The 26,197-nt window shown below is 46.1% G+C and overlaps 1 protein-coding gene and 1 long non-coding RNA gene across 2 annotated transcripts in view; one reads left to right on the forward strand and one right to left on the reverse strand.

Moving 5' to 3' along the window:
- srp68 (signal recognition particle 68) overlaps positions 1-22,383 on the reverse strand; it is a 54,973-nt gene extending 32,590 nt beyond the window's left edge. The window contains exons 1-6 of the mRNA XM_068004380.1: positions 22,209-22,383; positions 18,124-18,190; positions 11,951-12,064; positions 6,412-6,607; positions 3,780-3,862; positions 1,644-1,753 (exon numbers count right to left, since the gene is read on the reverse strand). Of these exons, the coding sequence (XP_067860481.1) occupies positions 1,644-1,753; positions 3,780-3,862; positions 6,412-6,607; positions 11,951-12,064; positions 18,124-18,190; positions 22,209-22,287 (649 nt within the window). The 5' untranslated portion in view covers positions 22,288-22,383. The remainder of the gene's footprint in view (positions 1-1,643; positions 1,754-3,779; positions 3,863-6,411; positions 6,608-11,950; positions 12,065-18,123; positions 18,191-22,208) is intronic.
- On the forward strand, positions 22,314-26,008 carry LOC137341274 (uncharacterized). The gene is made up of 2 exons (XR_010966999.1): positions 22,314-22,785; positions 25,658-26,008. It is a non-coding gene; the product is annotated as an uncharacterized lncRNA (long non-coding RNA).
- The last annotated feature ends 189 nt before the right edge of the window (positions 26,009-26,197 follow it).

The raw sequence follows: 26,197 nt of genomic DNA on the forward strand, positions 1-26,197 counted from the left end.
GCTGAGCTGTGTAAATATTTGTGGGTTATCATTCATCTTTATTTTTTAGTTCCATGTTTTCTTGACTCTTGATATTTGAAATGAAAACTGATTTTCTCCTAATGTACTCAGGTCTTTTGGGGCCTTTTTTTTCTCCGTATTTTCTCCTGGTTTTTGACACTTAACAAACGTGGTTTGAAATTCTGTCCACCGAACTATCTGTCAAAGAACTACCACCGATCGTTAACTCTGCCCCTTCCCACAGGCCTGACCTCAGACAGTTGTCAATCAAACACTGGTGACTAAAAGGATGAATGTAGAATTAACAAGTAGTTACAATATTAGCGCCTCATTTGAACAGGGGCTGAAGGTGGAATACTCGATGCAAGTGTTACAGCTATACTTTTTACGACTTGGGGTTTTAATATCCCAACGACCATTAAGCTGCTTTGAGGTCACTAACATCAGACATCAAGGACCATGTAGATAGCAACAGCATCAGTTTATACTTTGAAATTATAAAGGATTTTGTACCAAGGAAGGAAGGCACTTGCATTTATGTAGTGCCTTTCGTGACCTCAGGCCGTCCCAAAGTGCTTTACAGCAAAGTGCATATAGCAAGATCACACAAACAGCACTGTGATAATGACCAGACAATCTGTTTTTGTGAGGTTGGTTGAGGGATAAATATTGGCTAGGACACTGGGGAGAACTCCCTGAAAGGCTTCAAACATTTAATACGAACAGCCAGGCAAGGCAGAACACTAAAAGCTCTCCCTTGATAAGGAACACACTGCCAGTTCATAATCTGAACCCAGCTTTTCAGATCTGAAGAAACAAGCAACAAACCTCAAAATCATAATTTGACAAGAGTCAAGGGGCTTTTAGATCAGCTTAGAGTTATTGGCACGAGCTAGGGTGCTAAAAACTTTTCAGTGGGGCAACTGAAGATATTTTTGTGCACCTTATGCAGACTGCACTCGGTGTCCATCGGCTGTAGCAGGAGGAGAGGCACGAGCGGTCGGCACACTGGTGCTGCTGAGCTCACCTCGGGTCTTCATCAATTCTCCCGGCTCCTTGAAGGAACTTCGCACTGAAAACTGGGCCTCGAGAAGTGCACATCACATTAGTGGCACCGTCACATACACCGTGGGATGTATAGCGGCACGGGCTCAACGGGCCGAATGGCCTCCTCCTATGCTGTAACCATTCTATGATTCTATATGGCTGTGACACACAATGCGTCACCGCGCAATGGGCAGGATGGTGCCACCAATGCGATTCAAACAAATGTCATCGTCGGACTTTCAGCTCAAAGACCAGGATAAAATGCATGTGCGCTTTTTTTTTTAAAAAAGGAAAAATTGGGAGAATTTTTTTAAAAACCGCTCCACTTCTGGAAAAATCCATAAATTTATGGTAGAAATTATTAAAACAAAATGACTTTAATGGGCCTCAGCTGAAGAATGTCCACTTGGACAAGGCATCGGAGGCCCGCTCTGGAGGCCCATGCAGCCATATCTGAGCATAGATCGGTGGCAAGATGGTGGCACTGACAAGTTGCTAAAGGAACTCCAGGAACAGCCAAGTGTGTCTGGTTGAATTCCTTTGACACCATTTAGGTTCGGAGACTCTGCCTATGCCTCAATTACACATGGTCTTACCTATATTGTAATCGCAGTAACGGATATTGGGCGAGATCTCCTCCACGCGCTGATGGTACAGCACCGCCTGCTCATCCGTGAATGCACTGGCTAACTTCTCGTAGATTGTCCTGTCAAAGACAAACTTAGGGTCAATGCCTCCACACTGCATACAGCTGGACACTTCCACACCGGCAAACAGCTGTTCACATAAACTCGCTAGTATTTAAACCGGTCCCATTGTAATGGTGGGGGCAACAGTCACTTGGGAGATTGTGCCATTACTACCCCCGCTTTTGGCACTGCTCACATCTGCTCAACAACAACTGGCCAATCCCCTCACAGCAAGAAACAAAGAGGGGGTTAAAACAATCTTTTGAAAATAGCCCGTCTTAGCCAAACACAGGGTCGATCGGCCAAATCAACTTGTAGACTTTGGCAGTGCCTCCTTTGTTCAGTTTGGTGCTGGTACAAAGACTGAGGAAGATATACGCTGCTCCCTCCCATAGAAACATATATTGCCATCCCATTCCTCAATAATTCCCAATTCTCTTGACCTCTCTTTTTACTAAACACTCTGAAATAAACGTTCAGGTCATAGAGTTTGAATCCTTGGAGCAAGCATCATTAAAAAGGTCATAATGTAGAGCTAGCTTCATGCAAAGCAACAAGCATTTTCATTTATGGTCATCAATGTTTAGTAAGAAATGAGTGCTCACAGCATTTCCTTCACATCAGCACTCGTGTAACAACCTACCAGATCATCAAGTCCAACAGCTACAAACGAGCTACTGTCTGCTCTCCAAGGAAGGTGAGAAACAGGCATTATGCATTGTTGCCATAGTAACATCTCAACCCTGCACATCCCATTGTTCAGACAGAGAAGGTGCGCACTAACTATTCCCAAGAGTCCTCCATTCTCCTGTCAGATGAAGAAGGCATGCCCCAACCATTCCCAAGAATCCTCTGTCCATTTTACGAAAAGCTTGGAAATAAAAAGTCTTAAAACATTTACTACTAAAAACAGATCTTGGTCTCAGGTAAACATCAAATGAGATAAGTAGAGATGTTCAGAGCAGAGATTGCTTGTCTTCCACCCAACTATCTGCAGCAGCTTAATCAATGACCTTCCCCTTGCCATAAGGTCAGGACTGGGGCTGTTGCCGATGATTCCCATACAGCGCGCAGCTCCGTGCGCAACTCCTCCGATAAGGAAGCAATCTATTATCATTTAGACTTGGGCTGACAAGTGTCAGGTAATGACCATCTCAAATGAGAGAAAACCCAGCCACTTCCCCCTGCCTTTAACAACACCATCATCGCCAAGCACCACCCCCACCCCATCATCAACATCATGCAGGTCACCACTGACCAAAGGTTAACTGGACCAGCCATATCAACACTGCAGCTACAAAAGCAGGGTACTCTGCAATGAGTGGCTCACTTACTGACCTCTCAAAGTCCTCCACCACCTACAAGGCTTAAGTCAGCACAGCGATGGAATACTCGCCACTCGCCTGGCTGGGTACAACCGCAACAACTCTGAAGAAACTCAACACCATCCAGGACACAGCAGTTCACCTGATCAGTGGCCCTGCCAATGGACTCAACATCCACCCCCTCCATCACTGGTGCCCTGTGCCTGCAGTATATACAATTTACAGGATGCACTGCAGCAACTCACCAAGCTTACTTCGACAGCACACCCCGACCCTGGACCTTAACCACCAAGGACAAGAAAAGCAATGGCATGGGAAACTCATCTCTCCAAGTTATAGACCATTCTGTCTTGGACATCTATTGCCATTCCTTCATTGGTGCTGGGTCAAAATCTTGGAATTCCCCACCCAACACCATTATGGGAGCTTTCAGCACGAGGACTGCAGTGATTCAAGGCGGCAGCCCATCATTATCCTCACGGGGTGACTAGGGATGGGCAATCAACACCGGCCTTGCCAGTGTCACCCATATCACAAGGACAAAAAAAAAGCCTCAGACACCCTTGGCCTATGGGGAGTAAAATCACCACGGCAACATGCCGCAACTCTGGGAGGGTCAGAAGGTAGGAGACACAGAAGAGAACCACACACGTACCGCACTGGTCGAGAAGACGGGTGACCATTTAGGAACACTAATGCAAAGAAGCAAATCACTCACTTGCATTTGTGCAAAGCCTTCATAGCGCCTTTCCACTCTTGCAGCTCGAAACTCAACATGCCTGTAAGATAGGCAGTGTATGCCTGAAAGGAATGCAAAGCACAGTCAGCATGAAAAACACATCCGTTCCGATACAAGGGGGAGCACCAGAGCCATACTAACATTTTAGATGATCAGACTGAATAACAAAGCTAAAGCAACTAATTTACAGTGTTCAACGGTAAGGCACTAAGAGCCCGTCGGTTCCGGTCCTGGCTTCACGCTCTGCAGTGGTGCTCAGGATTTTACTGCTAGTCATGGGGTTGCAGAGTAGATAGAATCTACAGCACAGAAACAGACCATTCGGCTCGTGTGTTTATACTTCACACGAGTCTCTTCTCACTCTACCTGTCTCTCCCACCATGCACCCATATCCCTCTATTACCTTCTCCCACATGTACGCATCAAGCCTCCCTCTATGTTACGCCATTGGAGAGCAGTGGACTGCACACAGGTGGTTTTTCCTCCATCTGCTGTTCTCTATAGTATAAACCATGCTGACAATAAACTACCCACAAACAAAGTCAACTTACAGCTGCCAGTTTAATTAAAGTAAATCAGAAGCGGGTCTCTGAATTAACAGCAGGGGTCGGGAGTATAAATAAAAGGGCTAACATAAAAGGGAACCCTAAAGACCTTTATAATCATATAAATAGTAAAACGGTAGTCAAAGGAAGGGTGGCACCAATTAGGGACCAAAAAGATCTTCCTGTGGAGGCTGAGGTACTAAATGAATACTTAACATCCGTCTTCACTAAAGAGGATGCTGCCAACGTAGCAGTAAAGGAGGAGGTTCTGGCGATATTGGATAGGATAAAAACAGATAAAGAGGAGGTACTTAAAAGATTGGCAGTACTCAAAGTAGAAAAGTCACCCGGTCCAGATGGGATGCATCCTAGGTAACTGAGGGAAGTAAGGGTGGAAATTGTGGAGGCTCTGGCCACAATCTTCCAATCATCCTTAAATATGGTGACGGTGCTGGAAGACTGGAGAATTGCAAATGTTACACCTCTGTTCAAAAAAAGGGGGGAGTGATAAAACCGGCAATTACTGGCCAGTCAGTCAGCCTAACGTCGGTTGCGGGGAAACTTTGAGAGACAATAATCTGGGACAAAATTAATTGGCACTTGGAAAAGGGCTAATAAATGAAAGTCAGCACGGATTTGTTAAAGGAAAACCGTGTTTGGCTAACTTGATTGAGTTCTTTGCTAAAGTAACGGAGAGGGTTGACGAGGGTAGTGCAGTTGACGTTGTGTATTTGGACTTTCAAAAGGCATTTGATAAAGTATCACATAATAGATTTGTTAGCAAAATTAAAGCCCATAGGATTAAAAGGACAGTGGCAGCGTGGATACAAATTTGGCTAGGGGACAGAAAGCAGAGAGTAGTGGTGAACAGTTGATTTTCAGACTGGAGTGAAGTATACTGTGGTGTTCCCCAGGGGTCAGTATTAGGACCACTGCTCTTTTTGATATATATTGATGACCTGAACGGGTATAGAGGGTATAATTTCAAAGTTTGCAGATGACACGAAACTCGGAAATGTGGAGGATAGTAACAGTCTTCAGGAGGACATAGACAGGTGAAATGGGCAGACACATGGCAGATGAAATTTAACGCAGAGAAGTGTGAAGTGATACATTTTTATTTTGGTAGGAAGAATGAGGAGAGGCAAAATAAACTAAATTATACAATTTAAGGAGTGCAGGAACAGAGACACCTGGGGATGTATGTACACAAATCTTTGAAGGTGACAGGACAAGTTGTGAAGGCTGTTAAAAAAGCATATGGGATCCTGGGCTTTATTAATAGAGGCGTAAAGTACAAAAGCAAGGAAGTTATGCTAAACCTTTATAAAACACTGGTTAGGTCTTAATTGGAGTATTGTGTCCAATTCTGGGCACTACACTTTAGGAAGGATGTCAAGGTCTTAGAGATGGTGCAGAAGAGATTTACTAGAATGGTACCAGGGATAAGAGACATCAGTTATGTGGAGAGACTGGAGAAGCTGGGATTGTTCTCCTTAGAACAGAGAAGGTTAAAGGGAGATTTGATAGAGGTGTTCAAAATCAAGAACAGTTTTGACAGAGTAAATAAAGAGAAACTATTTCCAGTGGCAGAAGGGTCGGTAACCAGAGGATACAGATTTAAGGTGATTGGCAAAAGAGCCAGAGGTGACGAGAAAACATGCAGCGAGTTGTAACGATCTGGAATGCACTGTCTGAAAGAGTGATGGGAACAGATTCAATAATAACTTTCAAAACGGAATTGGATAAATACTTGAAGGGGGAAAAAAAAAACTAGGGCCACGGGACGAATTGGATAGCTCTTAAAAAGAGCTGGTCCGGGGGGCATGATGGGCCGAATGGCCTCCTCCTGTGCTGTACCTAATATGATACTACGATAAAGGGACTTGCTTCCAGGTGCAGAGGTTAAAATAGAGTGACACAGAGGTCACACTCCCTAAACAGGATCAAAATCCCGCAAAATATAAAAGCACTGCGAGATGCAAAACTACCCTCCCAGCCGAGGTAAGCTGCTCAGTCTTGCTTCCCCCACACAATGCGCAGGTTCCCAACTTCCCCCTGTTTACCTGAGCTTCCAATTTTGTTTTTGCATCAACACGGTTGCTCTCACACAGGCGCTCCAGCTCCTCTGCGTGCTTGACAGCTTTCCTGAGCCGAGAGAACAGGTGGAAGCGTTTGCGAGGTTCGGTGTTAGCCTCCTGTTTCAGTTGCATGGCGTAGCTCCACGCTCGCTCGGCATCCATCAGAACCAGCAGCAAATACCTAAATACAGGAGGGCAGGATCAGACCAAGCACTGTGTACCTATCAATAGATTGGACATACCATAAGGGCTCTGGTACCTAGCGCCGCCAACATCTACAACAGGCACTGCTACGAATATTAGAGGCTCACTCAGCAGTCAGCTACCAAAGCAACTTGTACAATTCAGGTAGGTGTGGAGCTTAAATGGACAATCTGGGACTGCACGGTGCATGAAAACTCTCTTCGCTCCACTCCCTTTGCCCCACCAGCGTTGGCTGTGCTTTCAGCCGTTTAAGCCCCAAGTTCTGGAATTCTCTCCCTAAACCTCGCCGCCTCTCCATCCTCCTTTAAGACCCTCCTTAAAAACAAACCTCTTTAACTAAGCTTTTAGCCACCCACCCTAATGTTTCCTCCTTCGGCTCGATGTCAATTTCAAAGAAAGAACTTGCATTTATATAGCGCCTTTTCACGTCCTTAAGACGTCCCAAATGTAACTCAAGTGCTCTCTCGAGACACAACCCAATTCTGGAAGGACAAAGCCTATAGTTGTATTGTAGGTGCTTTTCACAGGTCAAGAGGATATAATATGAGAATTTAACACACCCATTACACTTCACTGACAACACTGGACTGTAATAGTGAAATAGTTCTTGGACTTGGCCAAACTGTGCTTTTATCGCACTGGGAGTTGTGGCTGCATTTCCCCCGATTTCTACAAAGGGTCATTGCAAGACTGAAGGACATCGACTGACTATATACAGCAAGGTTGATCAAACTAGAGTCCATGGACCGTATCCAGCCTTCAAGCTCTGGCAATTTGTCCCATGAAGCCCAGACAACTCAGTTCTGATTGTGTTTAGATTTCTTGCAGGCTGGTTTGTTCTGTGGGCCTGGAGGTTTAGAAAGGGCTGTTCTTAGCATTGCTGACTCACTGATGGATAAACCCTATACCAAAACATCAAGTATCAGCAACTTGAGGTATCTGAAAATTAATGGGGGCACAGATTCAAATATTACTAAAAAAAAAACTCAATTCTGATGAAAGGTCATCGACTGAAATGTTAATTCTTGTTTCTCTTTCCACCTGGCCTGCTGAGAGTTCTAGCATTTTCTGTTTTCATTTTGAAGTTTATATGTGGCTTCCGAGGCTCCATAGCACGCACCCAGGCGAACCACGAAGAAATAAATCTCGGACACTCCTGTTATAAACTAAAAGGTGGGGGCGTTCAGGTAAGGGGAAATTTACAAACCTGAAGAGAAATGTCAAGGCCATAGAGCAATGTAGCGATTTGGGTAATGATAAGCAGAGTGTGACAGGGACAGACAGAGAGCTTAACGGTAATAGTGCAACAATGAATAAGGTCAAATCAGTGAAAAATAGTAAAAAGTTAAAATTAAAGGTGCTGTATCTGAATACATGAAGCATTCATAACAAGATAGACTAATTAATGGCACAAATAGAGATAAATGGGTTTGATCTTGTAGTCATTACTGAGACGTGGTTGCAGGGTGACCAAGATTGGGAACTAAATATTTCAGGGTACTTGACTTTTCAAAAAGACAAACAAAATGAAAAAGGGGGGAGGGAGGTGGCATGATGATAAAGGATGAGGTAAGGACAGTATTGAGGAAGAATCTTGGCTCAGAAGATCAGGAAGTAGAATCAGTCTGGGTGGAAATAAGAAATAACAAGGGGCAGAAAACACTGGTGGGAGTAGTATATAGGCCCCCTAATAGTAGTTATACTGTTGGACAAAGTATAAATCAAGAAATTAGAGGAGCTTGTAACAAAGGTAATGCAATTATCATGGGGGACTTTAATCTTCATATAGGGCAAAGTAATTGACAAAAGTACTTTGGAGTACGAGTTCATTGAATGCATTTGAGACAGTTTCCTAGAACAATACGTCGTGGAACCAACCAGGGAACAGGCTATTTTAGATCTTGCCTTGTGTAATGAGACAGGGCTAATTAGTAATCTCACAGTAAGGGATCCTCTGGGGAAGAGCGATCATAATATGATAGAATTTCACATTGAGTTCGAGAGTGACGTACTTAAGTCCGAAACTGGGGTCTTAAACTTAAATAAAGCCAATTATGTAGGTATGAGGGGAGAGTTGGCTACGGTAGATTGGGAAATGAGATTAAAAGATATGACGGTAGATAAACAATGGCAAATATATAGAGAAATATTTCATAATTCTCAACGAATATACATTCCATTGAGAAATAAAAATTCCACTGGAAAATTGACCCATCTGTGGCTAACTAAAGTTAAGGATAGTATTAGGTTAAAAGAAGAGGCTTCTAATGTTGCCAAGAACAGTAGTAAGCCTGAGGATTGGGAGAGTTTTAGAAACCAGCAAAGGATGACCAAAAACTTGATAGAGGGAGAAAATAGAATAAGAGTAAACAAGCAAGAAATATAAAAACCAATTGTAAGAGCTTCTACAAGTATATAAAATGGAAGAGAGTAGCGAAATGGTGAGAAACTACTAAATGTTGGTCAAAAACAAAATACTGCGGATGCTGGAAATCTGAAATAAAAACAGAAAATGCTGGAAATACTCAGCAAGTGAGGTAGCATCTGTGGAGAAAGAAACAGAGTTAACGTTTCAGGTCGATGACCTTTTGTCAGAACTGGAAGAAGTGCTTCGACCTGAATCATTAACTCTGTATCTTTCTCCACAGATGCTGCATTAAACGTTGGTGTTCAGTGGGATTTGGGTGTCCTTCTACATAAAACACAAAGTTAGGAAGGCAAATGGTATGTTGGCCTTTATTGCAAGGGGGTTGGAGTACAAGAGTAATGAAGTCTTGCTGCAATTGTACAGGGCTTTGGTGAGACCTCACCTGGAGTACTGCGTACAGTTTTGGTCTCCTTACCTAAGGAAGGATATAGTTGCCTTAGAGACGGTGCAATGTAGGTTCACTAGATTGATTCCTGGGATGAAATTAGCAAAAGTAGTTTGGAGGACAAGTTCATGGAATCCATTCAAGACAGTTTCCTAGAACAGTACGTTGTGGAACCAACCAGGGAACAGGCTATTTTAGATCTTGTCTTTAAAGAGGTATTTTGTGTGGGTAAGTACTGGGAATGATTTCTGCTCAATCCAGGGGTCAGTTTTATTTGGATCAATTGGGTTACTGGTTCTGTTGTGCAGCAGATGCAGTGGAGTGGCACGGGACACAGTGCTAAGTACTAAGAATGACAACTCATGCTCGAAGTCCTAGCCACTGTCGCCAGAAATGAGCAGGTGCTCAAGCAGAATGACTGTTCTGCCACCTTGTGCCTAGAAACAGCATCGACCACTCTAATATAGCACAACATTTATATAGTGCCTTTAACGTAGTAAAACGTCCCAAGGCGCTTCATAGAATCATAGAATCATAGAAGTTACAACATGGAAACAGGCCCTTCGGCCCAACATGTCCATGTCGCCCAGTTTATACCACTAAGCTAGTCCCAATTGCCTGCACTTGGCCCATATCCCTCGATACCCATCTTCCCCATGTAACTGTCCAAATGCTTTTTAAAAGACAAAATTGTACCCGCCTCTACTACTGCCTCTGGCAGCTCGTTCCAGACACTCACCACCCTTTGAGTGAAAAAATTGCCCCTCTGGATCCTTTTGTATCTCTCCCCTCTCACCTTAAATCTGTGCCCCCTCGTTATAGACTCCCCTACCTTTGGGAAAAGATTTTGACTATCGACCTTATCTATGCCCCTCATTATTTTATAGACTTCTATAAGATCACCCCTTAACCTCCTACTCTCCAGGGAATAAAGTCCCAGTCTGTCTAACCTCTCCCTGTAAGTCAAACCATCAAGTCCCGGTAGCATCCGAGTAAATCTTTTCTGCACTCTTTCTAGTTTAATAATATCCTTTCTATAATAGGGTGACCAGAACTGTACACAGTACTCCAAGTGTGGCCTCACCAATGCCCTGTACAACTTCAACAAGACATCCCAACTCCTGCATTCAATGTTCTGACCAATGAAACCAAGCATGCTGAATGCCTTCTTCACCACCCTATCCACCTGTGACTCCACTTTCAAGGAGCTATGAATCTGTACTCCTAGATCTCTTTGTTCTATAACTCTCCCCAACGCCCTACCATTAACGGAGTAGGTCCTGGCCCGATTCGATCTACCAAAATGCATCACCTCACATTTATCTAAATTAAACTCCATCTGCCATTCATCGGCCCACTGGCCCAATTTATCAAGATCCCGTTGCAATCCTAGATAACCTTCTTCACTGTCCACAATGCCACCAATCTTGAGTGTTAGCAACAAAATCTGACACCGAGCCACATAAGGAGATATTAGGACAGGTGACCAAAAGCTTGGTCAAAGAGGTAGGTTTTAAGGAGCGTCTTAAAAGAGGAGAGATAGAGAGGCAGAGAGGTTTAGGGAGGGAATTCCAGAGCTTAGGGCCTAGGTAGCTGAAGGCACGGCCGCCAATGGTAGAGCGATTAAAATCGGGGACACGCAAGAGGCCAGAAGTGGAGGAGCGCAGAGATCTCGGAGGGTTGTAGGGCTGGAGGAGGTTACAGAGATAGGGGTGGACGAGGCCATGGAGGGATTTGAAAATAAAGATGAGAATTTTAAAATCGAGGCTTTGCCGGACCGGGAGCCGATGAAGGCGTGAGTTTGGATACGGGCAGCAGAGTTTTGGATGAGCTCAAGTTTACGGAGGGTGCAAGGTAAGCTGAGGCAGGGGAAGAGACGGACGATGTTACGGAGGTGGTGATGGAGCTGATATCTGGTCGGAAGCTCACCTCAGGGTCAAGTAGGACACCGCGGTCAGCAGAGATCAGATACACTGCAGCGCACTCCATACAGTTCCCTGTACAGCATCAAGTTCCCTGGACTCTAATACAGTGCAGCACAGCACAGTTCAGATACACCACACACACTATACATTTCCCTATATAGCAGCAAACACTCCCCCGCTCTGGTACAGATTAGATCAGACACTGTGAATCGGGAGGTTTTCACCACCAGATAAATTTCACCGCATTGTGTTTTTTAATTCACGACAAACAAATTTTTCAGTGAAGTGCCGGTGCCTCGGGTGCATGAAATATTCTGTTCACTCATTCTCAGCAGAGTGTGTTTCTCTTCTGACCTACCTGACCATGGCGGGCACATTTGTGCCACGTGAAGTTTGAGGATAGATTAACACGTGCTCGTCTAGTGTTTACTTCAGGTGCTTTCAGACTTGTTGGTAATCAACAGTAATAATTGTGTGGATAAATGACCCCTCCAGCCCTGGACTCTAGCTTACTATCAATACACAGCCCAAGGGCAATAAAAATTAAAATCGGGATAACAGTATAATTTTCCAGTCTCCTACCTGTTGTCGGACAGAATCTCCGCTGTGACCTTCTTGCCTGTGAACTTGTGCCTGTTTCCCATTTTAAAGCCAAGTGCCTTCCTGAGACGACGGAGTCTGCGTGAACAGTAACCCCTATGGCCAGAGGGAGAGTTAGTGACGACGCAGCCAATGCTAGTTCATCTCCAACACAAATCAGTAGAAGTACAGGAGCTGCTGCCAAACAGCCACTACAACACTTACTCACCTGTGTACACTCTTAAACTCACCCATAATGGAGAATGGCCACAGCAACTCCGGGGGAGGAGAGCGGGGGGAGGGGAATAACAACCAACATAGTATCGTACAGCACAGTAGGGAGACATTCAGCCCATCATGTCTGTGCCAGCTCTTCGAAAGAGCTATCCAATAGTCCCACTCCTCTGTTCTTTCTGGGACATGTTGGAGAACAAATACAGTGATCATTGGACACCTTTTCTTTTATTTGGACAATCATTAAAATGTCGACAATCTCGCTCATGTGCCACTGAATCAATGGCCTTGTAAATTTCTCCTTGATATTTACCTGATAGTTACATGATCATTTTTGACTCTGGCCCATCTTTGCCAACTTTCAAAACTCAACCGTAAACAAGAAAGACAAGGGGCCAGATTTTGGTGTGAGCAGCGATCGAAGGGAGCCAGCTGTTCGTTAGACTTGCATTTGCTCATAGACTTTCGATGAGGTTTTGCATGGCATGTTCCTATCAACGGGACAGCCAATCAGCACGGTGCCCTCTCCAGGGCATCTGGGACCTGTGTGAACAGGGCAAGCAACTGTGTATCTCCTTAACCAATCAGATTGAAGAACTGTTAATGAGCAGAACCAGAAAGTTGTAAGTTACAATAGTGAATTCAATGTCAAATCAGGCACAGAAAGAGAAATAAAGAGGGAAAGAAAGATTGGATTAAGAGACAGAAAGAAAATGTAAGAAAGCATTTTTAAAAATTTAATGTCCAACAATAATTAATACCCGAAGGAATGAGACTCCATACTTGTAAAAGTTAATTTTCGGTGCCAGATGGGTTTCTTGGCAGTAATTAAGACTTACCACGCCATTAAAAGGGTACTTAGACTGGAATAGACAAGCCCTAACTTTTTTTTTTTGGAGAGTTTAATCCCTATCCATGAGGGAAGTACAGGAACTTCACTCTGTTCAGTGGAGTCAGACAGTGAGATGCTGTTTTCGAGCAGCTTTTAGAGGAGCAGGGCATCTCAGACAGCAACTTCCAGATTTTCACGTTTAACTGCGCATGTGCGGTCGCCAGAAGTTACTGTTAGCTTCACCGTTATTCTTACAGCAAAATCCGGACCATTGATTCAGTGGCACGTGAGCGAAATTGTCGACATTTTAATGATTGTCCAAATAAAAGGTGTCCAATGATCAATGTATTTCTTCTCCAACATGTCCCAGACTTGTTAAAAGGACCCTCCACTTGTTCAAAGGTTAAAATACACAGCAAACGAGATAGATTTGCACGTGGGAGAATACAGACAGCAGTACGCACACCCACGAAAAAGGATCAGGCGTTGAAGAGGAAACACAGCAATGGTTTGCACACGGTGAAGAGAAAGCACGGCCAAAACCAAAAGCACAGGTGGATCAAAAGGAGAAAGGGAGTTCTCAGTGGGCCGGGAAGCAGAAGAGGCCTGTAGTCTTTACTGTAAAAGAAACTCCAGACTGTGACTCATAATCCTGGTTTAAAACAGCTGCTCAAGTCACATCCATAAAGTCTCTCAAATATTCATTTGCTCAGAGCTGCAAAGCACAGGAACAGTTCAGCCCCTCGAGCCTGTTCTGACATTCTATTAGATCATGGCTGATCTGCACCTCAACTCCATTTACCCACCTTTGATGCATACTCCTTGCTACCCTTGCCTTTAACTAAAAGATTTTGGTTTATGAGGAGGACTCAACGACCATCCTCAGGCCCAAAATCCTGTAGAAGTTCAGTTGTCAAACACAAAGCACGAAAATAAAGACTAACTGAAACGCAGACACTACAGATATTGGCACTTTGTGGGGCTCCATTACGAGACTCCCTCGCTTGAAGGTATTTTGAGCTGCTTCTCAAATAGAGTGAATTAACAAGGTGACTTATTAGTTTATTGGACTTGTTAGTTTACTGAAAGTAGGTAGGAGAGGTGTTCTGTACAAATGAGAACACAAGAACCACAGGCCCTTTTGGTACAACATAACTCTTCAGCAAATGTCGGCTGCATTATTTCATCGTTTCAATTTGAAAAAATATTTACATTTGGGCTGTCCTGATGGCTCATTCGGTTAACATGTTGTTTTAAGTGGGAAGACACAAACTTGTGCCAGTAATATTTACTTGGCAAGTTCCCAATCTCAACGTTGCCATTTGGGAGGAGGGGGTAATATTTTTTTTATATATTTCAAAATACACTTTATTTCATAAAATTTAAGGATACACACAGTTCAATGTAAAAGACACAATTCCAAGCAATGCTGTTCAAACCAATACAATGCAGGGCATACACACTATGATCCCATTGTTACAATTCAAAACACAGTCCATATCTTCTAAAACATTTTATACAATACAAAGGGGGGTGGCCTTACACGGTGGCCTTTCCCCATAGAGCCTTTGCGTAGGCCGCACCTCACTTCAGTGCGTCCCGCAGCACGTACTCCTGGGCCTTGGAGTGTGCCAGTCGGCAACATTTGGTCGTGGACAGTTCCTTCAGCTGGAAGACCAACTGGTTTCAGGCGGAACAAAGGGTCTCCTTCACCGAGTTGATGATCTTCCAGCAGCAGGTGATCTCTGTATCGGTGTGCGTCCCAGGGAACAGCCTGTAAAGCACAGCGTCCTGTGTTACTGAACTGTTGGGGATGAACCAGGACTGATACCAACGCATCTCTCTCCACACCTTCTGCGTGAAGGGGCAGCCCATCAGGAGGTGGACGACGGTCTTGTCCCTGCCGCAGCCTCGAGGGCAGCGCGCGGTGGCGCTGAGATTCCGTGTGCTTTGGAAGGACCGCACTGGGAGGGCCTTTCTCACCACCATCCAGGCTACATCCTGGTGCCTGTTGGTCAGTTCTGCCAAATGACATCGACCGTCTGATTGGGGAACTGCCCAATCGGATCCACCATCTCCTTTCCTTGCAGGACTCTCAGAACATTCCGTGTCGACCACTGTCTGACGGCCTTGTGGTTGAAGGGGTTCCTCCTCCGGAACTTCTTCACCTGCGCCTGCTCGGCCAGTGTGGCCAGACCCAGTCTTTCTCAGTGTGTTGGACAGGTAGAAAATCAGCACGTAGTGATACTTGGTGTTTGCGTACTGGGGATCTACGCACATCCTGAGGCAGTCACATACAAAGGTGGCCATCAGGATCAGGGCGGCACTGGGGATGCTCACCCCTCCCTCCCCCCACTTTCTCTGGGGTCTTGTACATGGTGGCCCTTCGGATGCGTTCTACCTTAGACCTCCAGCCAAAGTGGAAGATAGCTCGGGTGACTGTGATGGCGGAGGTATGGGGAATGGGCCAGACCCTGGCCACGTAGAGCAACGCCGCGTGTACCTCACACCTTATCACCAGGTTCCCGCCGGTTATGGAGAGGGAGCGTCCCACCCACATACCATGCTTTCGTTTGGCCTTGGCCACCCACTTCTCCCAGTTCCAGGTGCAGGCCTGGGGTCCCCCGAACCAGATTCCCAGCACCTTCAGGTAGTTAGACCCGACGGTGAAGGAGACAAAGGATTCGGTCTCCCACCTGCCAAAGAACATGGCCTCACTCTTACTTTGGTTAATTCTGGCCCCCGAGGCCAGCTCGAAACGGTCGCAGATGCCCATAAGTCTGTGTTCCGACTGCAAAAGACGGTGAATTGGGATTGTCACCCCCGATAGCCGCGTCCTTCTTGATGGATGCGGCGAAAGGCTCGATACAACATACGAGCAAGACCGCGGAGAGAGGACAGCCCTGCCTGACTATAGATTTGATCGGAAAGCTCTCCGACTCTCACCCATTGATTAGGACTGCACTGTGGATGTCTGTGTAGAGCAGTCGGATCCAATCGCGGATTCCCTCCCCAAACCCCATTTTGAAGAGCACGTCCATCATGTACGTGTAGGATATTCTGTTGAAGGCTTTCTCCTGGTCCAGGCTCATGTGACAGATGTTCACCCCCCTGTCCTCTACGTAGGCGATCGTAGCCCTAAGCAGCGCAAGTCTATCAGCGATTTTCCTGCCGGGTACGGTACAGGTCTGATCTGGGTGGATCACCAGCTCCAGAGCAGACTTGAGCCTGTTGGCGACGGCCGTAATCAGATCTTGTAGTCGATTTTTAGCAAGGAAATGGGTCGCCAACTTCTGATTTTTTCCCTCTCCCCCTTCCGCTCATAGATGAGGGTGATGACGACTTTCCTCATGGACTCTGACATCCTGCCTGCCAGAAGCATACTCCCATACACTTCCAGTAGGTCTGGGCCTATCCAGTCCCACAGAACCGAATACAACTCGACCGGTAAGCCATCGCATCCGGGAGTTCTGCTCTTCTTGAAGGATCGGACGGCCTTTGTCAGCTCGTCCAAGGTCAGTGGCCGATCCATGCTCTCCCGCTCGCTGTCCTCTAAGACCTCTATGATAGAGGACAGGATGGACTGGGAGGCCATGCTGTCTGTGGACTTCACGTCTTACAGCTCGGCATAAAAGGACTTGCCTGCAGTATGTCGGCCTGCGAAAACGTCACCGAGCCATCTTCCTCCTTCAGGCTGATCATCACTGAGGTCTCTCTGTGCAGCTTCTGCAAGAAGCAGTACGAGCACATATCGCCCTACTCCATAGAGTGAACTCTGGATTGGAAGGTGATCTTTGCAGCCTCGGAGGCGAAGAGCGAAGCTTGCTGGCCCTTCACCTGAGATCCTCCCCGACGTCAACCCCCATCGACTGCAGATCCTGCATGCTTTTCTGGAGCTGTGACACTTCCCTCTGTCTCTCTCTCGCCTTCTGAACACCTTTGAGGGGCCAATATAGGAACCTCACACCTAGCAAACACTGGACTGGATATTTTTGGGCAGAGGGTAGGCCACCCTGAGCCACTCCTTTATCCCAGTAAATACCTATCGAACTATTAAGAGACCGTGAATCAGGTTACTCTGCAGGACAATACAGTGTAGGCACCTGAGTATAAAAACGATAGCATTTTTCTATGCCATTTGTACCTTGTGGGGAAATGAGGCTCCGAGATTTCCATACAATTTGACTTTCAGATCCCCGGTATGCAAATTGATCATTTCTATAAAATTATACACTGCCCAAACTTGAAATGAACATAATCCCAATACACCTCTACAAATTATATCCTGCCTCCAACAAAATACAAGAGCCAGTAGACTGTGGACGGCGGTCCTGAGGCACAGAATTACGTGGAAGCTGACAGCCACAGTGAGGGAGACCACAAGTGACCCCTGGGTTCCTTCAGGAATACTGCATAATACATAAAGGCAATTGGAACTAGATTCCAGCCTTTAACTCACTCCTGGGTATCTGTTATTCTCTAATATAAACCACCCGAACCCCTCAATTAGATTCCAGCCTGTAACTCACTCTGGCGTATCCGTTATTCTATATACAAACCACTAGATTAGATTCCAGCCTGTAACTCACTCCTGAGTATCTGTTATTCATTAACTCACCGTGACGAGATATTATGCTGTTACCATGATCAATTACACACATGGATATTGTTGAAGGAAAGTACATGACAGGACTGAAAGAAGCCAGGAGCTCTATATTATCTGTTTTGGTGCTGTTAAAGGATGGAGCAACAACCCCTCACCACACTGTGCAACTTGACATTTAAAACTGCAATTTTGAGCCGGTTAGATAGTCTGACTGTAAAGGAAATAAGTTACATAGCAGTGCAATAGATAAGCTTTACAATAATTAGGCAACTTATACACTGGTTAATGCGGTAACTAAAATCTTCCCAAGTCCTGTGTGGTCAAAAGGCACAGCACACACTGGAAACGTAGCTGCAACTGACCCAAGAAGATAAGTGAATTCTTCGAGCCGTGCTGTAGTTGACTAAGCTACACCTTTATCTGACACGATGTTTAAAACGTACACGTTCCCCAGTGCCGAGTTGGCACGTAGACAACAAACACCAACAGAATATCAACACCGACCTGTATCTCTGGTAGTCTTCATGTCGTAGGCCATGTTGTTGCTGAGAGTCCTTGATGATCTGCAGGACTAGAATTCATACATTGAGGAAAACAGGATGTGAATAGTAGTGTTTGGCTATTTCAAACAAAAGGCAGTGAAACGAAGAAAGCAATCAATGGTACTGAGCAGCACGTGCGAGGAAGGCCTTTAGTTCGATTCCCATTATGCCCCCCAGTTACCCAATCTTGCTGTGGCAGCCATTCAGGAGCCTACAATTGAGGGAGAGGGGGAAAACAGATAGACAGGGCTCTCCCTCTTGCTGGAAAGGCGACTTGCTTGGACTTGGCGATGCCCTCCGTGGTTGAATAGCCTTGGAACAGAACCCCAGCAAGAGTCTTCAGTAGCAGGGAGAAAACTGACAATCTGTGCTCACAACAGAGCAACTGATTTGCCAAGCGCTGCTCCTGCTGAGGTTAGAACCACTTCCAGTTATTATACTCATCAATCTGTTTGCAATCCAATATCCTGTGGCTGGAGCTTTTCGACTGTCCCAACTATGGGGTGAGACTGGGGCACTGTGGAGCACCAGTTGTGCAAACCCATAGGTTTCTCCCATTCTTTGTTCTTGCAATAAGCTACCTTGTATTTCCTGTGAGTCTTGCCTGCTCTGAACCAGATGCATCAGGTTACCCTGAGCTCGGTCATCGCTACCCCAGTAAACCAAATAGGGGAATCCGGTGACTGACAGAAGCTGCATATGTTGACATAATACAGGTATTATAATGCAGAGTCTTTACAACTCAGAATCTACAGTCACCAAATCAGTTCATCGCTTTTGACGCAGCTCATTGAAACTAAAATTGTGCCTTCAGGTAACTGTCTTAGTTTCTTCCCCATTCTCTAATTCAGTGTCCTGTGTCTTTGTCTTCCACTCTTCCTCCCTGTATGGCTAGTGCCCTGCTCTGTCTCCTCTCACTTCTGCATTATGACTGTATCCATCTCGCAAGTTTCTTTACTGAATTTGTATCTATTACATTTTTTTTTAAAGTTCAGGGGATACAAGGTAAAGAGGGGGTTCAGGCCAAGAAGTAGTTAATGGCTGGAGGGAGTAGTCACACCACGGTCTGACCTAAGAGCATTTGCAAACTGAAGCAGCAGCCTTGGCACCTGTCTATTCCCATCACAATGGATCCTGGCGCACGGGAGAATCTCTGCAAGACGCGTGGGCGAGAGAAACTGGACAGGAACTAGGAGGCAGTGGAGTTCAAGATTTAGAAGAAGTGGGGCAAATCGACGAGCGTGCCAGAGACTGAAGTGGTGAGCGCACACAGTGGGGAGGAAGAGAAGCAGGCTATGGGAGACAAAGGTGGTAGGAAGGGAGGTTTACATGATGCTGGCATGAAGTTGGAGGTACAGTGGGGTACTGCTGCAGTTTAGAGAAGCACATAGGCTCAGTGTCAGGTTTTTGTGGCTGTTGAGATGAAAGGTCATCGACCTGATACGTTAACTCTGTTCCTCACCCCACAGACGCTGCCTGGCCGGCTGGGCATTTTCTGTTTTTAATGCATACTTTTTATTCTCTATTTGGCATTTACTGTTCAGACTGTTGCACCCATAGCACCTGTTAAGTTTTACTTGCCCAGCACAAGTTTTGCTCATAATTGCTTACAAATTGCTAACTATGATAAATTTAAGTTAACTGTTGATAAAGAGGTACTAGAAAGGCTGGCTGTACTTAAAGTAGATAAGTCACCCGTCCGGACGGGATGCATCCTAGGTTGCTGAAGGAAGGGTGGAAATTGCGGAGGTGCTGGCCATAATCTTCCAAACGCCCATAGATACGGGGTTGGTGCCAGAGGACTGGAGAATTGCAAATATTACACCCTTGTTCAAAAAAGGGCGCAAGGATAAACCCAGCAGCTATAGGCCAGTCAGTTTAACCTCAGTGGTGGGAAACTTATAGAAACAATAATCTGGGACAGAATTAACAGTCACTTGGACGAGTGTGGATTGATTAGGGAAAACCAACACGGATTTGTTAAAGGCAAATCATGTTTAACTAACCTGATAAGAGTTTTTTGATGAGGTAACAGAGAGGGTCGATGAGGACAATGTAATTGATGTGGTGTATATGGACTTTCAAAAGGTGTTTGATAAACTGCCGCATGGTAGGCTTATCATCAAGATTGCAGCCCGTGGAATAAAGGGGGCAGGAGCAACATGGGTACAGAATTGGCTAAATGACAGGAAACAGAGAGTAGTGGTGAACGGTTGTTTTTTGGAGAGGTGTTCCCCAGGGGTTGGTGCTGGGACCGCTGCCTTTCTTGATATATATTAATGACTTGGACTTGGGTGTACAAGGCACAATTTCAAAATTTGCAGATGACACAAAACTTGGAAGGATAGTAAACAGTGAGGAGGATAGTGATAGACTTCAAGAGGATATAGACAGGCTGATGGAATGGGCGGACACGTGGCAGATGAAATTTAACACAGAAAAGTGCGAAGTGATACATTTCGGTAGGAAGAATGAGGAGAGAAAACATAAACTAGAGGGCACAACTCTAAAAGGGTTACAGGAACAGAGAGATCTGGGGGTATATGTGCACAAATTGTTGAAGGTGGCAGGGCAGGTTGAAAAAGCATATGGGATCCTGGGCTTTATAAATAGAGGCATAAAGTACAAAAGTATGGAAGTCATGATGAACCTTTATAAAACACTGGTTCGGCCACAACTGGAGTATTGTGTACAGTTCTGGGCACCGCACTTTAGGAAAGAAGGCGGCCTTAGAAAGGGTGCAGGAGAGATTTACTAGAATGATTCCAGGGATGAGGGACTTCAGTTACGTGGATAGACTGGAGAAGCTGGGGTTGTTCTCCTTGGAACAGAGACGGTTAAGAGGAGATTTGATAGAGGTATTCAAAATCATGAAGGGTCTAGACAGAGTAGATAGAGAGAAACTGTTCCCATTGGCGGAAGGGTCAAGGACCAGAGGACATAGATTTAAGGTGATTGGCAAAAATACAAAGGCGACATAAGGAAAAATTGTTTTACACAGCGAGTGGTTATGATCTGGAATGCACTGCCTGAGGTGGAGGAGGCAGATTCAATCATGGCCTTCAAAAGGGAACTGGATAAGTACTTGAAAAGAATTACATTTGTAGGGCTACAGGGATAGGGCGGGGGAGTGGGACTAGCTGGATTGTTTTTGCATAGAGCCGCCATGGACTTGATGGGCCGAATGGCCTCCTTTCCACACAGAATTCAAAGCACCCCTCTGCCACACACCTCCCACCAATAGTTTGCCACGGTTTATAAAACTTCAAGATAAGTACAATGGATAAGCCCAGACAGGAAAGTACACAAAACAAAGTGCCTCAAGACACTGATGTGTTGCACTGAGGAGCAGGTCACTGAATCATCCAGAAAGCCGCAACATTTCAGTGTCAGTGAAAGAATCTGAACGCCGCCAAAATGGTTTAAGTTCGAGCACCACAGATGGTCGGGAGAGTTCAGGGGCTGTAACCTGGGGTTCAGGGTGACTGCAGCAGGTAAAAGAGCAGAACTGAAGGTGCTTTAAATGGGAGCTTTATTACCTCATCTCAAAATGATTAATATAAAAGTACACCGATGGCTAAAGAGGTTCGAGACAGAGAGAGACACGGAGCGCTACTGGATACCGGGCTGGGAAAGACGGTCTGCAGCAAATGGCAAATCCTGAAGGGGGAAAGTGCGATCCCCTTTCTACAAGCGGGCGGTTCCCAGTGAGAGAGAGAGAGAGAGCGGGGCGGACAGTTAACACCTCCCGCAGCGCTCCCTGCACAACGCGGCCCCCCCACCCCGGGCACCGGCCTCCCTCCCTCGCCGGGGGCTTGTGCAGCCCCTCCCCTGCACCCCATCCCCCTCAGGCCCGTCTGCCCCCTCTCTCACCCCCCCCGGCTCCGGGCCCTCGGGCCTCCCGCCCACTCCCGGCACTGACACGTAATCCTTCTGCCCCAGACCAGCTCCGCACCGGGGTCTGTTCCTGCACCCAATGGGTAACGCGTCGGCCGGCCGGCCGGTTCCGCACGGCCTCGGGAAGCACCGGAGCTCGGTAAAGGATACTCTCCAGGTTCAGGGTGGCCCCCAGCCCCGCCGCTCGGTTCTCTTTATCTTCTCCCGCATCTTCCCTTAACGCCGCCATGAAGGCCAACCCACGCGGCACGCCGGGATACTGGAGGAACGGCGAACTCCGACAGGACGCGCGCGGTACGCCGGGATACTGGAGGAACGGCGAACTCCGACAGGACGCGCGCGGTACGCCGGGATACTGGAGGAACGGCGAACTCCGACAGGACGCGCGCGGTACGCCGGGATACTGGAGGAACGGCGAACTCCGACAGGACGCGCGGTACGCCGGGATACTGGAGGAACGGCGAACTCCGACAGGACGCGCGGTACGCCGGGATACTGGAGGATCGTTGAGGTTTATTTTGGATCGCCAACTCTCTGGGAATGTCCCGGAGTCTCCAGGAATTAAAGATTAATCTCCAGGAATTAAAGATTAATCTCCTGGCACTGCTGCGAGCAAAACCCGGGAGAAAAAGGTCTTGTTTTAAAATGTCACCTTATCGTTTTAGGCATCTCCCTCAGAACATGGGCCCAGTCTCCTGGATGGACTGGTGTCTGTCTCACTCTGATGGTGAGTCTCTCTCCTACTATCCAGGTTATGGCTGCACTAATGTACCATGGCTGAGAAACTATAATTTTGAGGAGACACTTGAGACACTGAGGCTATTTGTGATGGAGCAGGGAAGGCTAAGAGGAGATTTGATAAGAGTTTTTTTTAAATTATGAAGGGTTTTGATGGAGTCATAGAATCATAGAATCATAGAAGTTACAACATGGAAACAGGCCCTTCGGCCCAACATGTCCATGTCGCCCAGTTTATACCACTAAGCTAGTCCCAATTGCCTGCACTTGGCCCAATAGTGAATAGGGAAAGAGAATTTCCTGTGGTTGGGCATTCAGTGATGAGGGATCACCAATTTAAAATTATTAGCGAAGAGCGAGGCTAAGAGAAATGCCTTTACACAGCAGGTTTTTTCTCTCTTTTCCTTCTCTCCCTTTTTATTTCTTTTTCTTTCTTCACAGCTCATCAGAAGGGTTTTTTTTTTCTCTTGCAGCAATGGAGGTGAAGCTATCCCAGCATGAACAGAGGTATTGAAAACCCCCTATTAAAAGTATAGCCATGTGAATGAGCCAAAGGTTAGGGAACCCTCGGCCAGATTAATAGAAGCAGCCACAGGTTTTAAATTTTTTTTAAAGCGAAACAGTGAAACCTGGTAAATTAATAGACTGAAGCACACAGAAAAAGGGGGCATTTTTCGCAAAAATCAGTGGCTATCACTTGTAGCCTCTGAGACTCCACTGTAATGATGTTGACATTTGTTTCTGGCATTCAAAAGGACATAGCATGTTAGGCTGTTAATATAACCAATGCAAATGAATCCATTAGACAGACAGCCACAGCTTCTCAGTATAAATGAAATACTGAAATATGTACATGTAGTAAAGACTTTATAAAAAATCTACCAGAGTGCTGTGATGGTTTGAGTCTTCGCCACTGATTTTTGGTCTTCACTGACAAGTGTGAGATTGTTTCCTGTATTAGATTGTGAAATGGTGCCACCTGTTGACGGGAGAGATAATGGCCCGTAAACAACGGACAGCCCATTAAAGGTTGCACCACCTAAGTTTATAAGTGCACATACAGCAACCCAGAAAACTAGCTAAAGTTGACCAAGAGCTGCAAGTGAGCTGACACAGCCCCCAAAAACTGCCTCTCAACAATAGCTGTGAGTGTGAGCCAATCACAGGTGAAAACAAGGTACAGTGAATCCTGTAAATTAGGGACACCTAAGGGGCTTGCATGAGGTGTCCTTTATTTGCAGGTGACCTTATTGTCAAAATGGTCATTGAATGCTTAGTAATGCGGATGAGCCAAATATCCCGGGATTGGCTGTATCTCCTGCAGCGTTCCTGGGATTGTGCCTAATTCTGGAGCCCTGCCAGCAGGATGTGATTTCAGTCCACTTTCTGTGTTGGATTTCCCACTTCATTGCCATCCCGGGGTCCTTTTCCATTGAGGGAGGGATGTCCTGATCCCGGGATTTGCTACGTATGCAGACTGCACAGGACTGCTGTAAGGCCGGAGTGCCTGGGAGATCCCAATCAAATTGGGATTAATGTCCTGCAGACCCCTGTCCGGGACCCCCTCCCTCTGTGTGCTGCTGCTAAGGTTTGCAATGCTGGGGGGTGGGTAGGGGGCTGGTAGCAGCTCATGAGGACCTGATATACTGGTGGAGTAGGGTTACCAACTCTGGTTGGAGGCATTCCTGGAGGTTTGATCACGTGATAGTTTGACCACATGACATCTGACCATGTGATGTTGGGTCACATGACATCTGATCATATGACTTCTACACATTATTGGATTTACCTTATTAATTTGGTCCCTGTAGTCGAGAAACTTTATTTTTGTTTTTTATTATTCATTCATGGGACCTGGCCTTCACTGGCAAGGCCAGCATTTATTGCCCATCCCTAATTGCGATCCCACCTGAGCGATTTCAAGGCTCCCTTCCCGTGACCCTCTTCCTCCCACCCGATTTCAGGCCCCTCCCAGGTTATTTCAGGCCACCATGCGATGTGGTGCAGTTCCTGGCCGTGCCAGCATTCAATCCCAGAGAAACCGCCCTATCCCTGGGATCGAGCCGTGCCAGCATTCAATCCCAGAGAGACCGCTCTATCCCTGGGATCGAGCCGTGCCAGCATTCAATCCCAGAGAGACCGCCCTATCCCTGGGATCGAACCGTGCCAGCATTCAATCCCAGAGAGACCGCCCTATCCCTGGGATCGAGCCGTGCCAGCATTCAATCCCAGAGAGACCGCTCTATCCCTGGGATCGAGCCGTGCCAGCATTCAATCCCAGAGAAACTGCCCTATCCCTGGGATCGAACCGTGCCAGCATTCAATCCCAGAGAGACCGCTCTATCCCAGGGATAGAACCGTGCCAGCATTCAATCCCAGAGAGACCGCTCTATCCCTGGGATCGAGCCGTGCCAGCATTCAATCCCAGAGATAGAGCAGTTTCTCTGCCCCTAGGGATGCTGGGTAAAGAGCTCCCCATTCCACCAAAGCCGTTTCTTTCACCCGCTGCCGCCTTGCACTTACCTGCGTGTCCAGTGTTTTAAGTTTTAAATGGACTTGGTGCATTGAAGGCTGTCTGTAGTCTGTAATTTCCGAGTGTCCGTGGTTTCAAGGTGCAGCTTGTATCTGTTACAATGTAAGTTATTTGGGACTGTCAGTAAGTGTCCGTTTTTTGGGGGTGTCCGTTTATACAGGTTTCACTGGAGTTCCATGGGCTTTGTAACTTTAGCTGTGGGCAAACACGGTATTTCTTCACTTGCGCTGGAGAGAGAGAAAAATGTAAATGTGTGAAGGGGGAAATTGAAATGTTGATTTGTTTTTTTGTCCTGAGGGTGTGAAAGGCACTCTATAAATTTCTAAAGTTGCTGAGGCCTGGCCTGGGAGACTGGATGGACAGTGCACCAACGTGCTACGCCACTGGGCTACGGAGGAGTAAGTATTCCTCTCCAGTGGGGCAATACTTGGTCACTGCACCGCTGTGAATTACAGATTCAGCGAAATGCTTTCAGGTTGATTGGATGCAGTCAGGTACACACAATGCTGTACAATACATGGATTATGATTTAAATCAGTTTAAACAGAACTAACCGAAGTTGTGCCGATTTGTAAAAGATTGGAAATCAATCAGCAGAGGGCACCATACCTGCATGTGTGGGTTCACACGTTAAGCAGTGAGAGTTGAAGAAATAAATACTTGCATTTATACAGCTGGACCACATTGTCACTAAATTTTCTTTGGAGCGACTCGTCTTTGGGTGATGAAAGCCCTGTTTAATTCATTAAAGAGCTAAAATATTAATAAAGTAGAAGTTGCACTGTAGACTTTTTGCAGTTTATTAGTTGAAAAGTTTATTTTTAAAAAACTTTTGAGGATACAAAGGATAATTTTCAGTTTTTAATTT

This window comes from Heptranchias perlo, chromosome 23 (assembly GCF_035084215.1).
Source record: "Heptranchias perlo isolate sHepPer1 chromosome 23, sHepPer1.hap1, whole genome shotgun sequence".
Classification (NCBI taxonomy): domain Eukaryota; kingdom Metazoa; phylum Chordata; class Chondrichthyes; order Hexanchiformes; family Hexanchidae; genus Heptranchias; species Heptranchias perlo.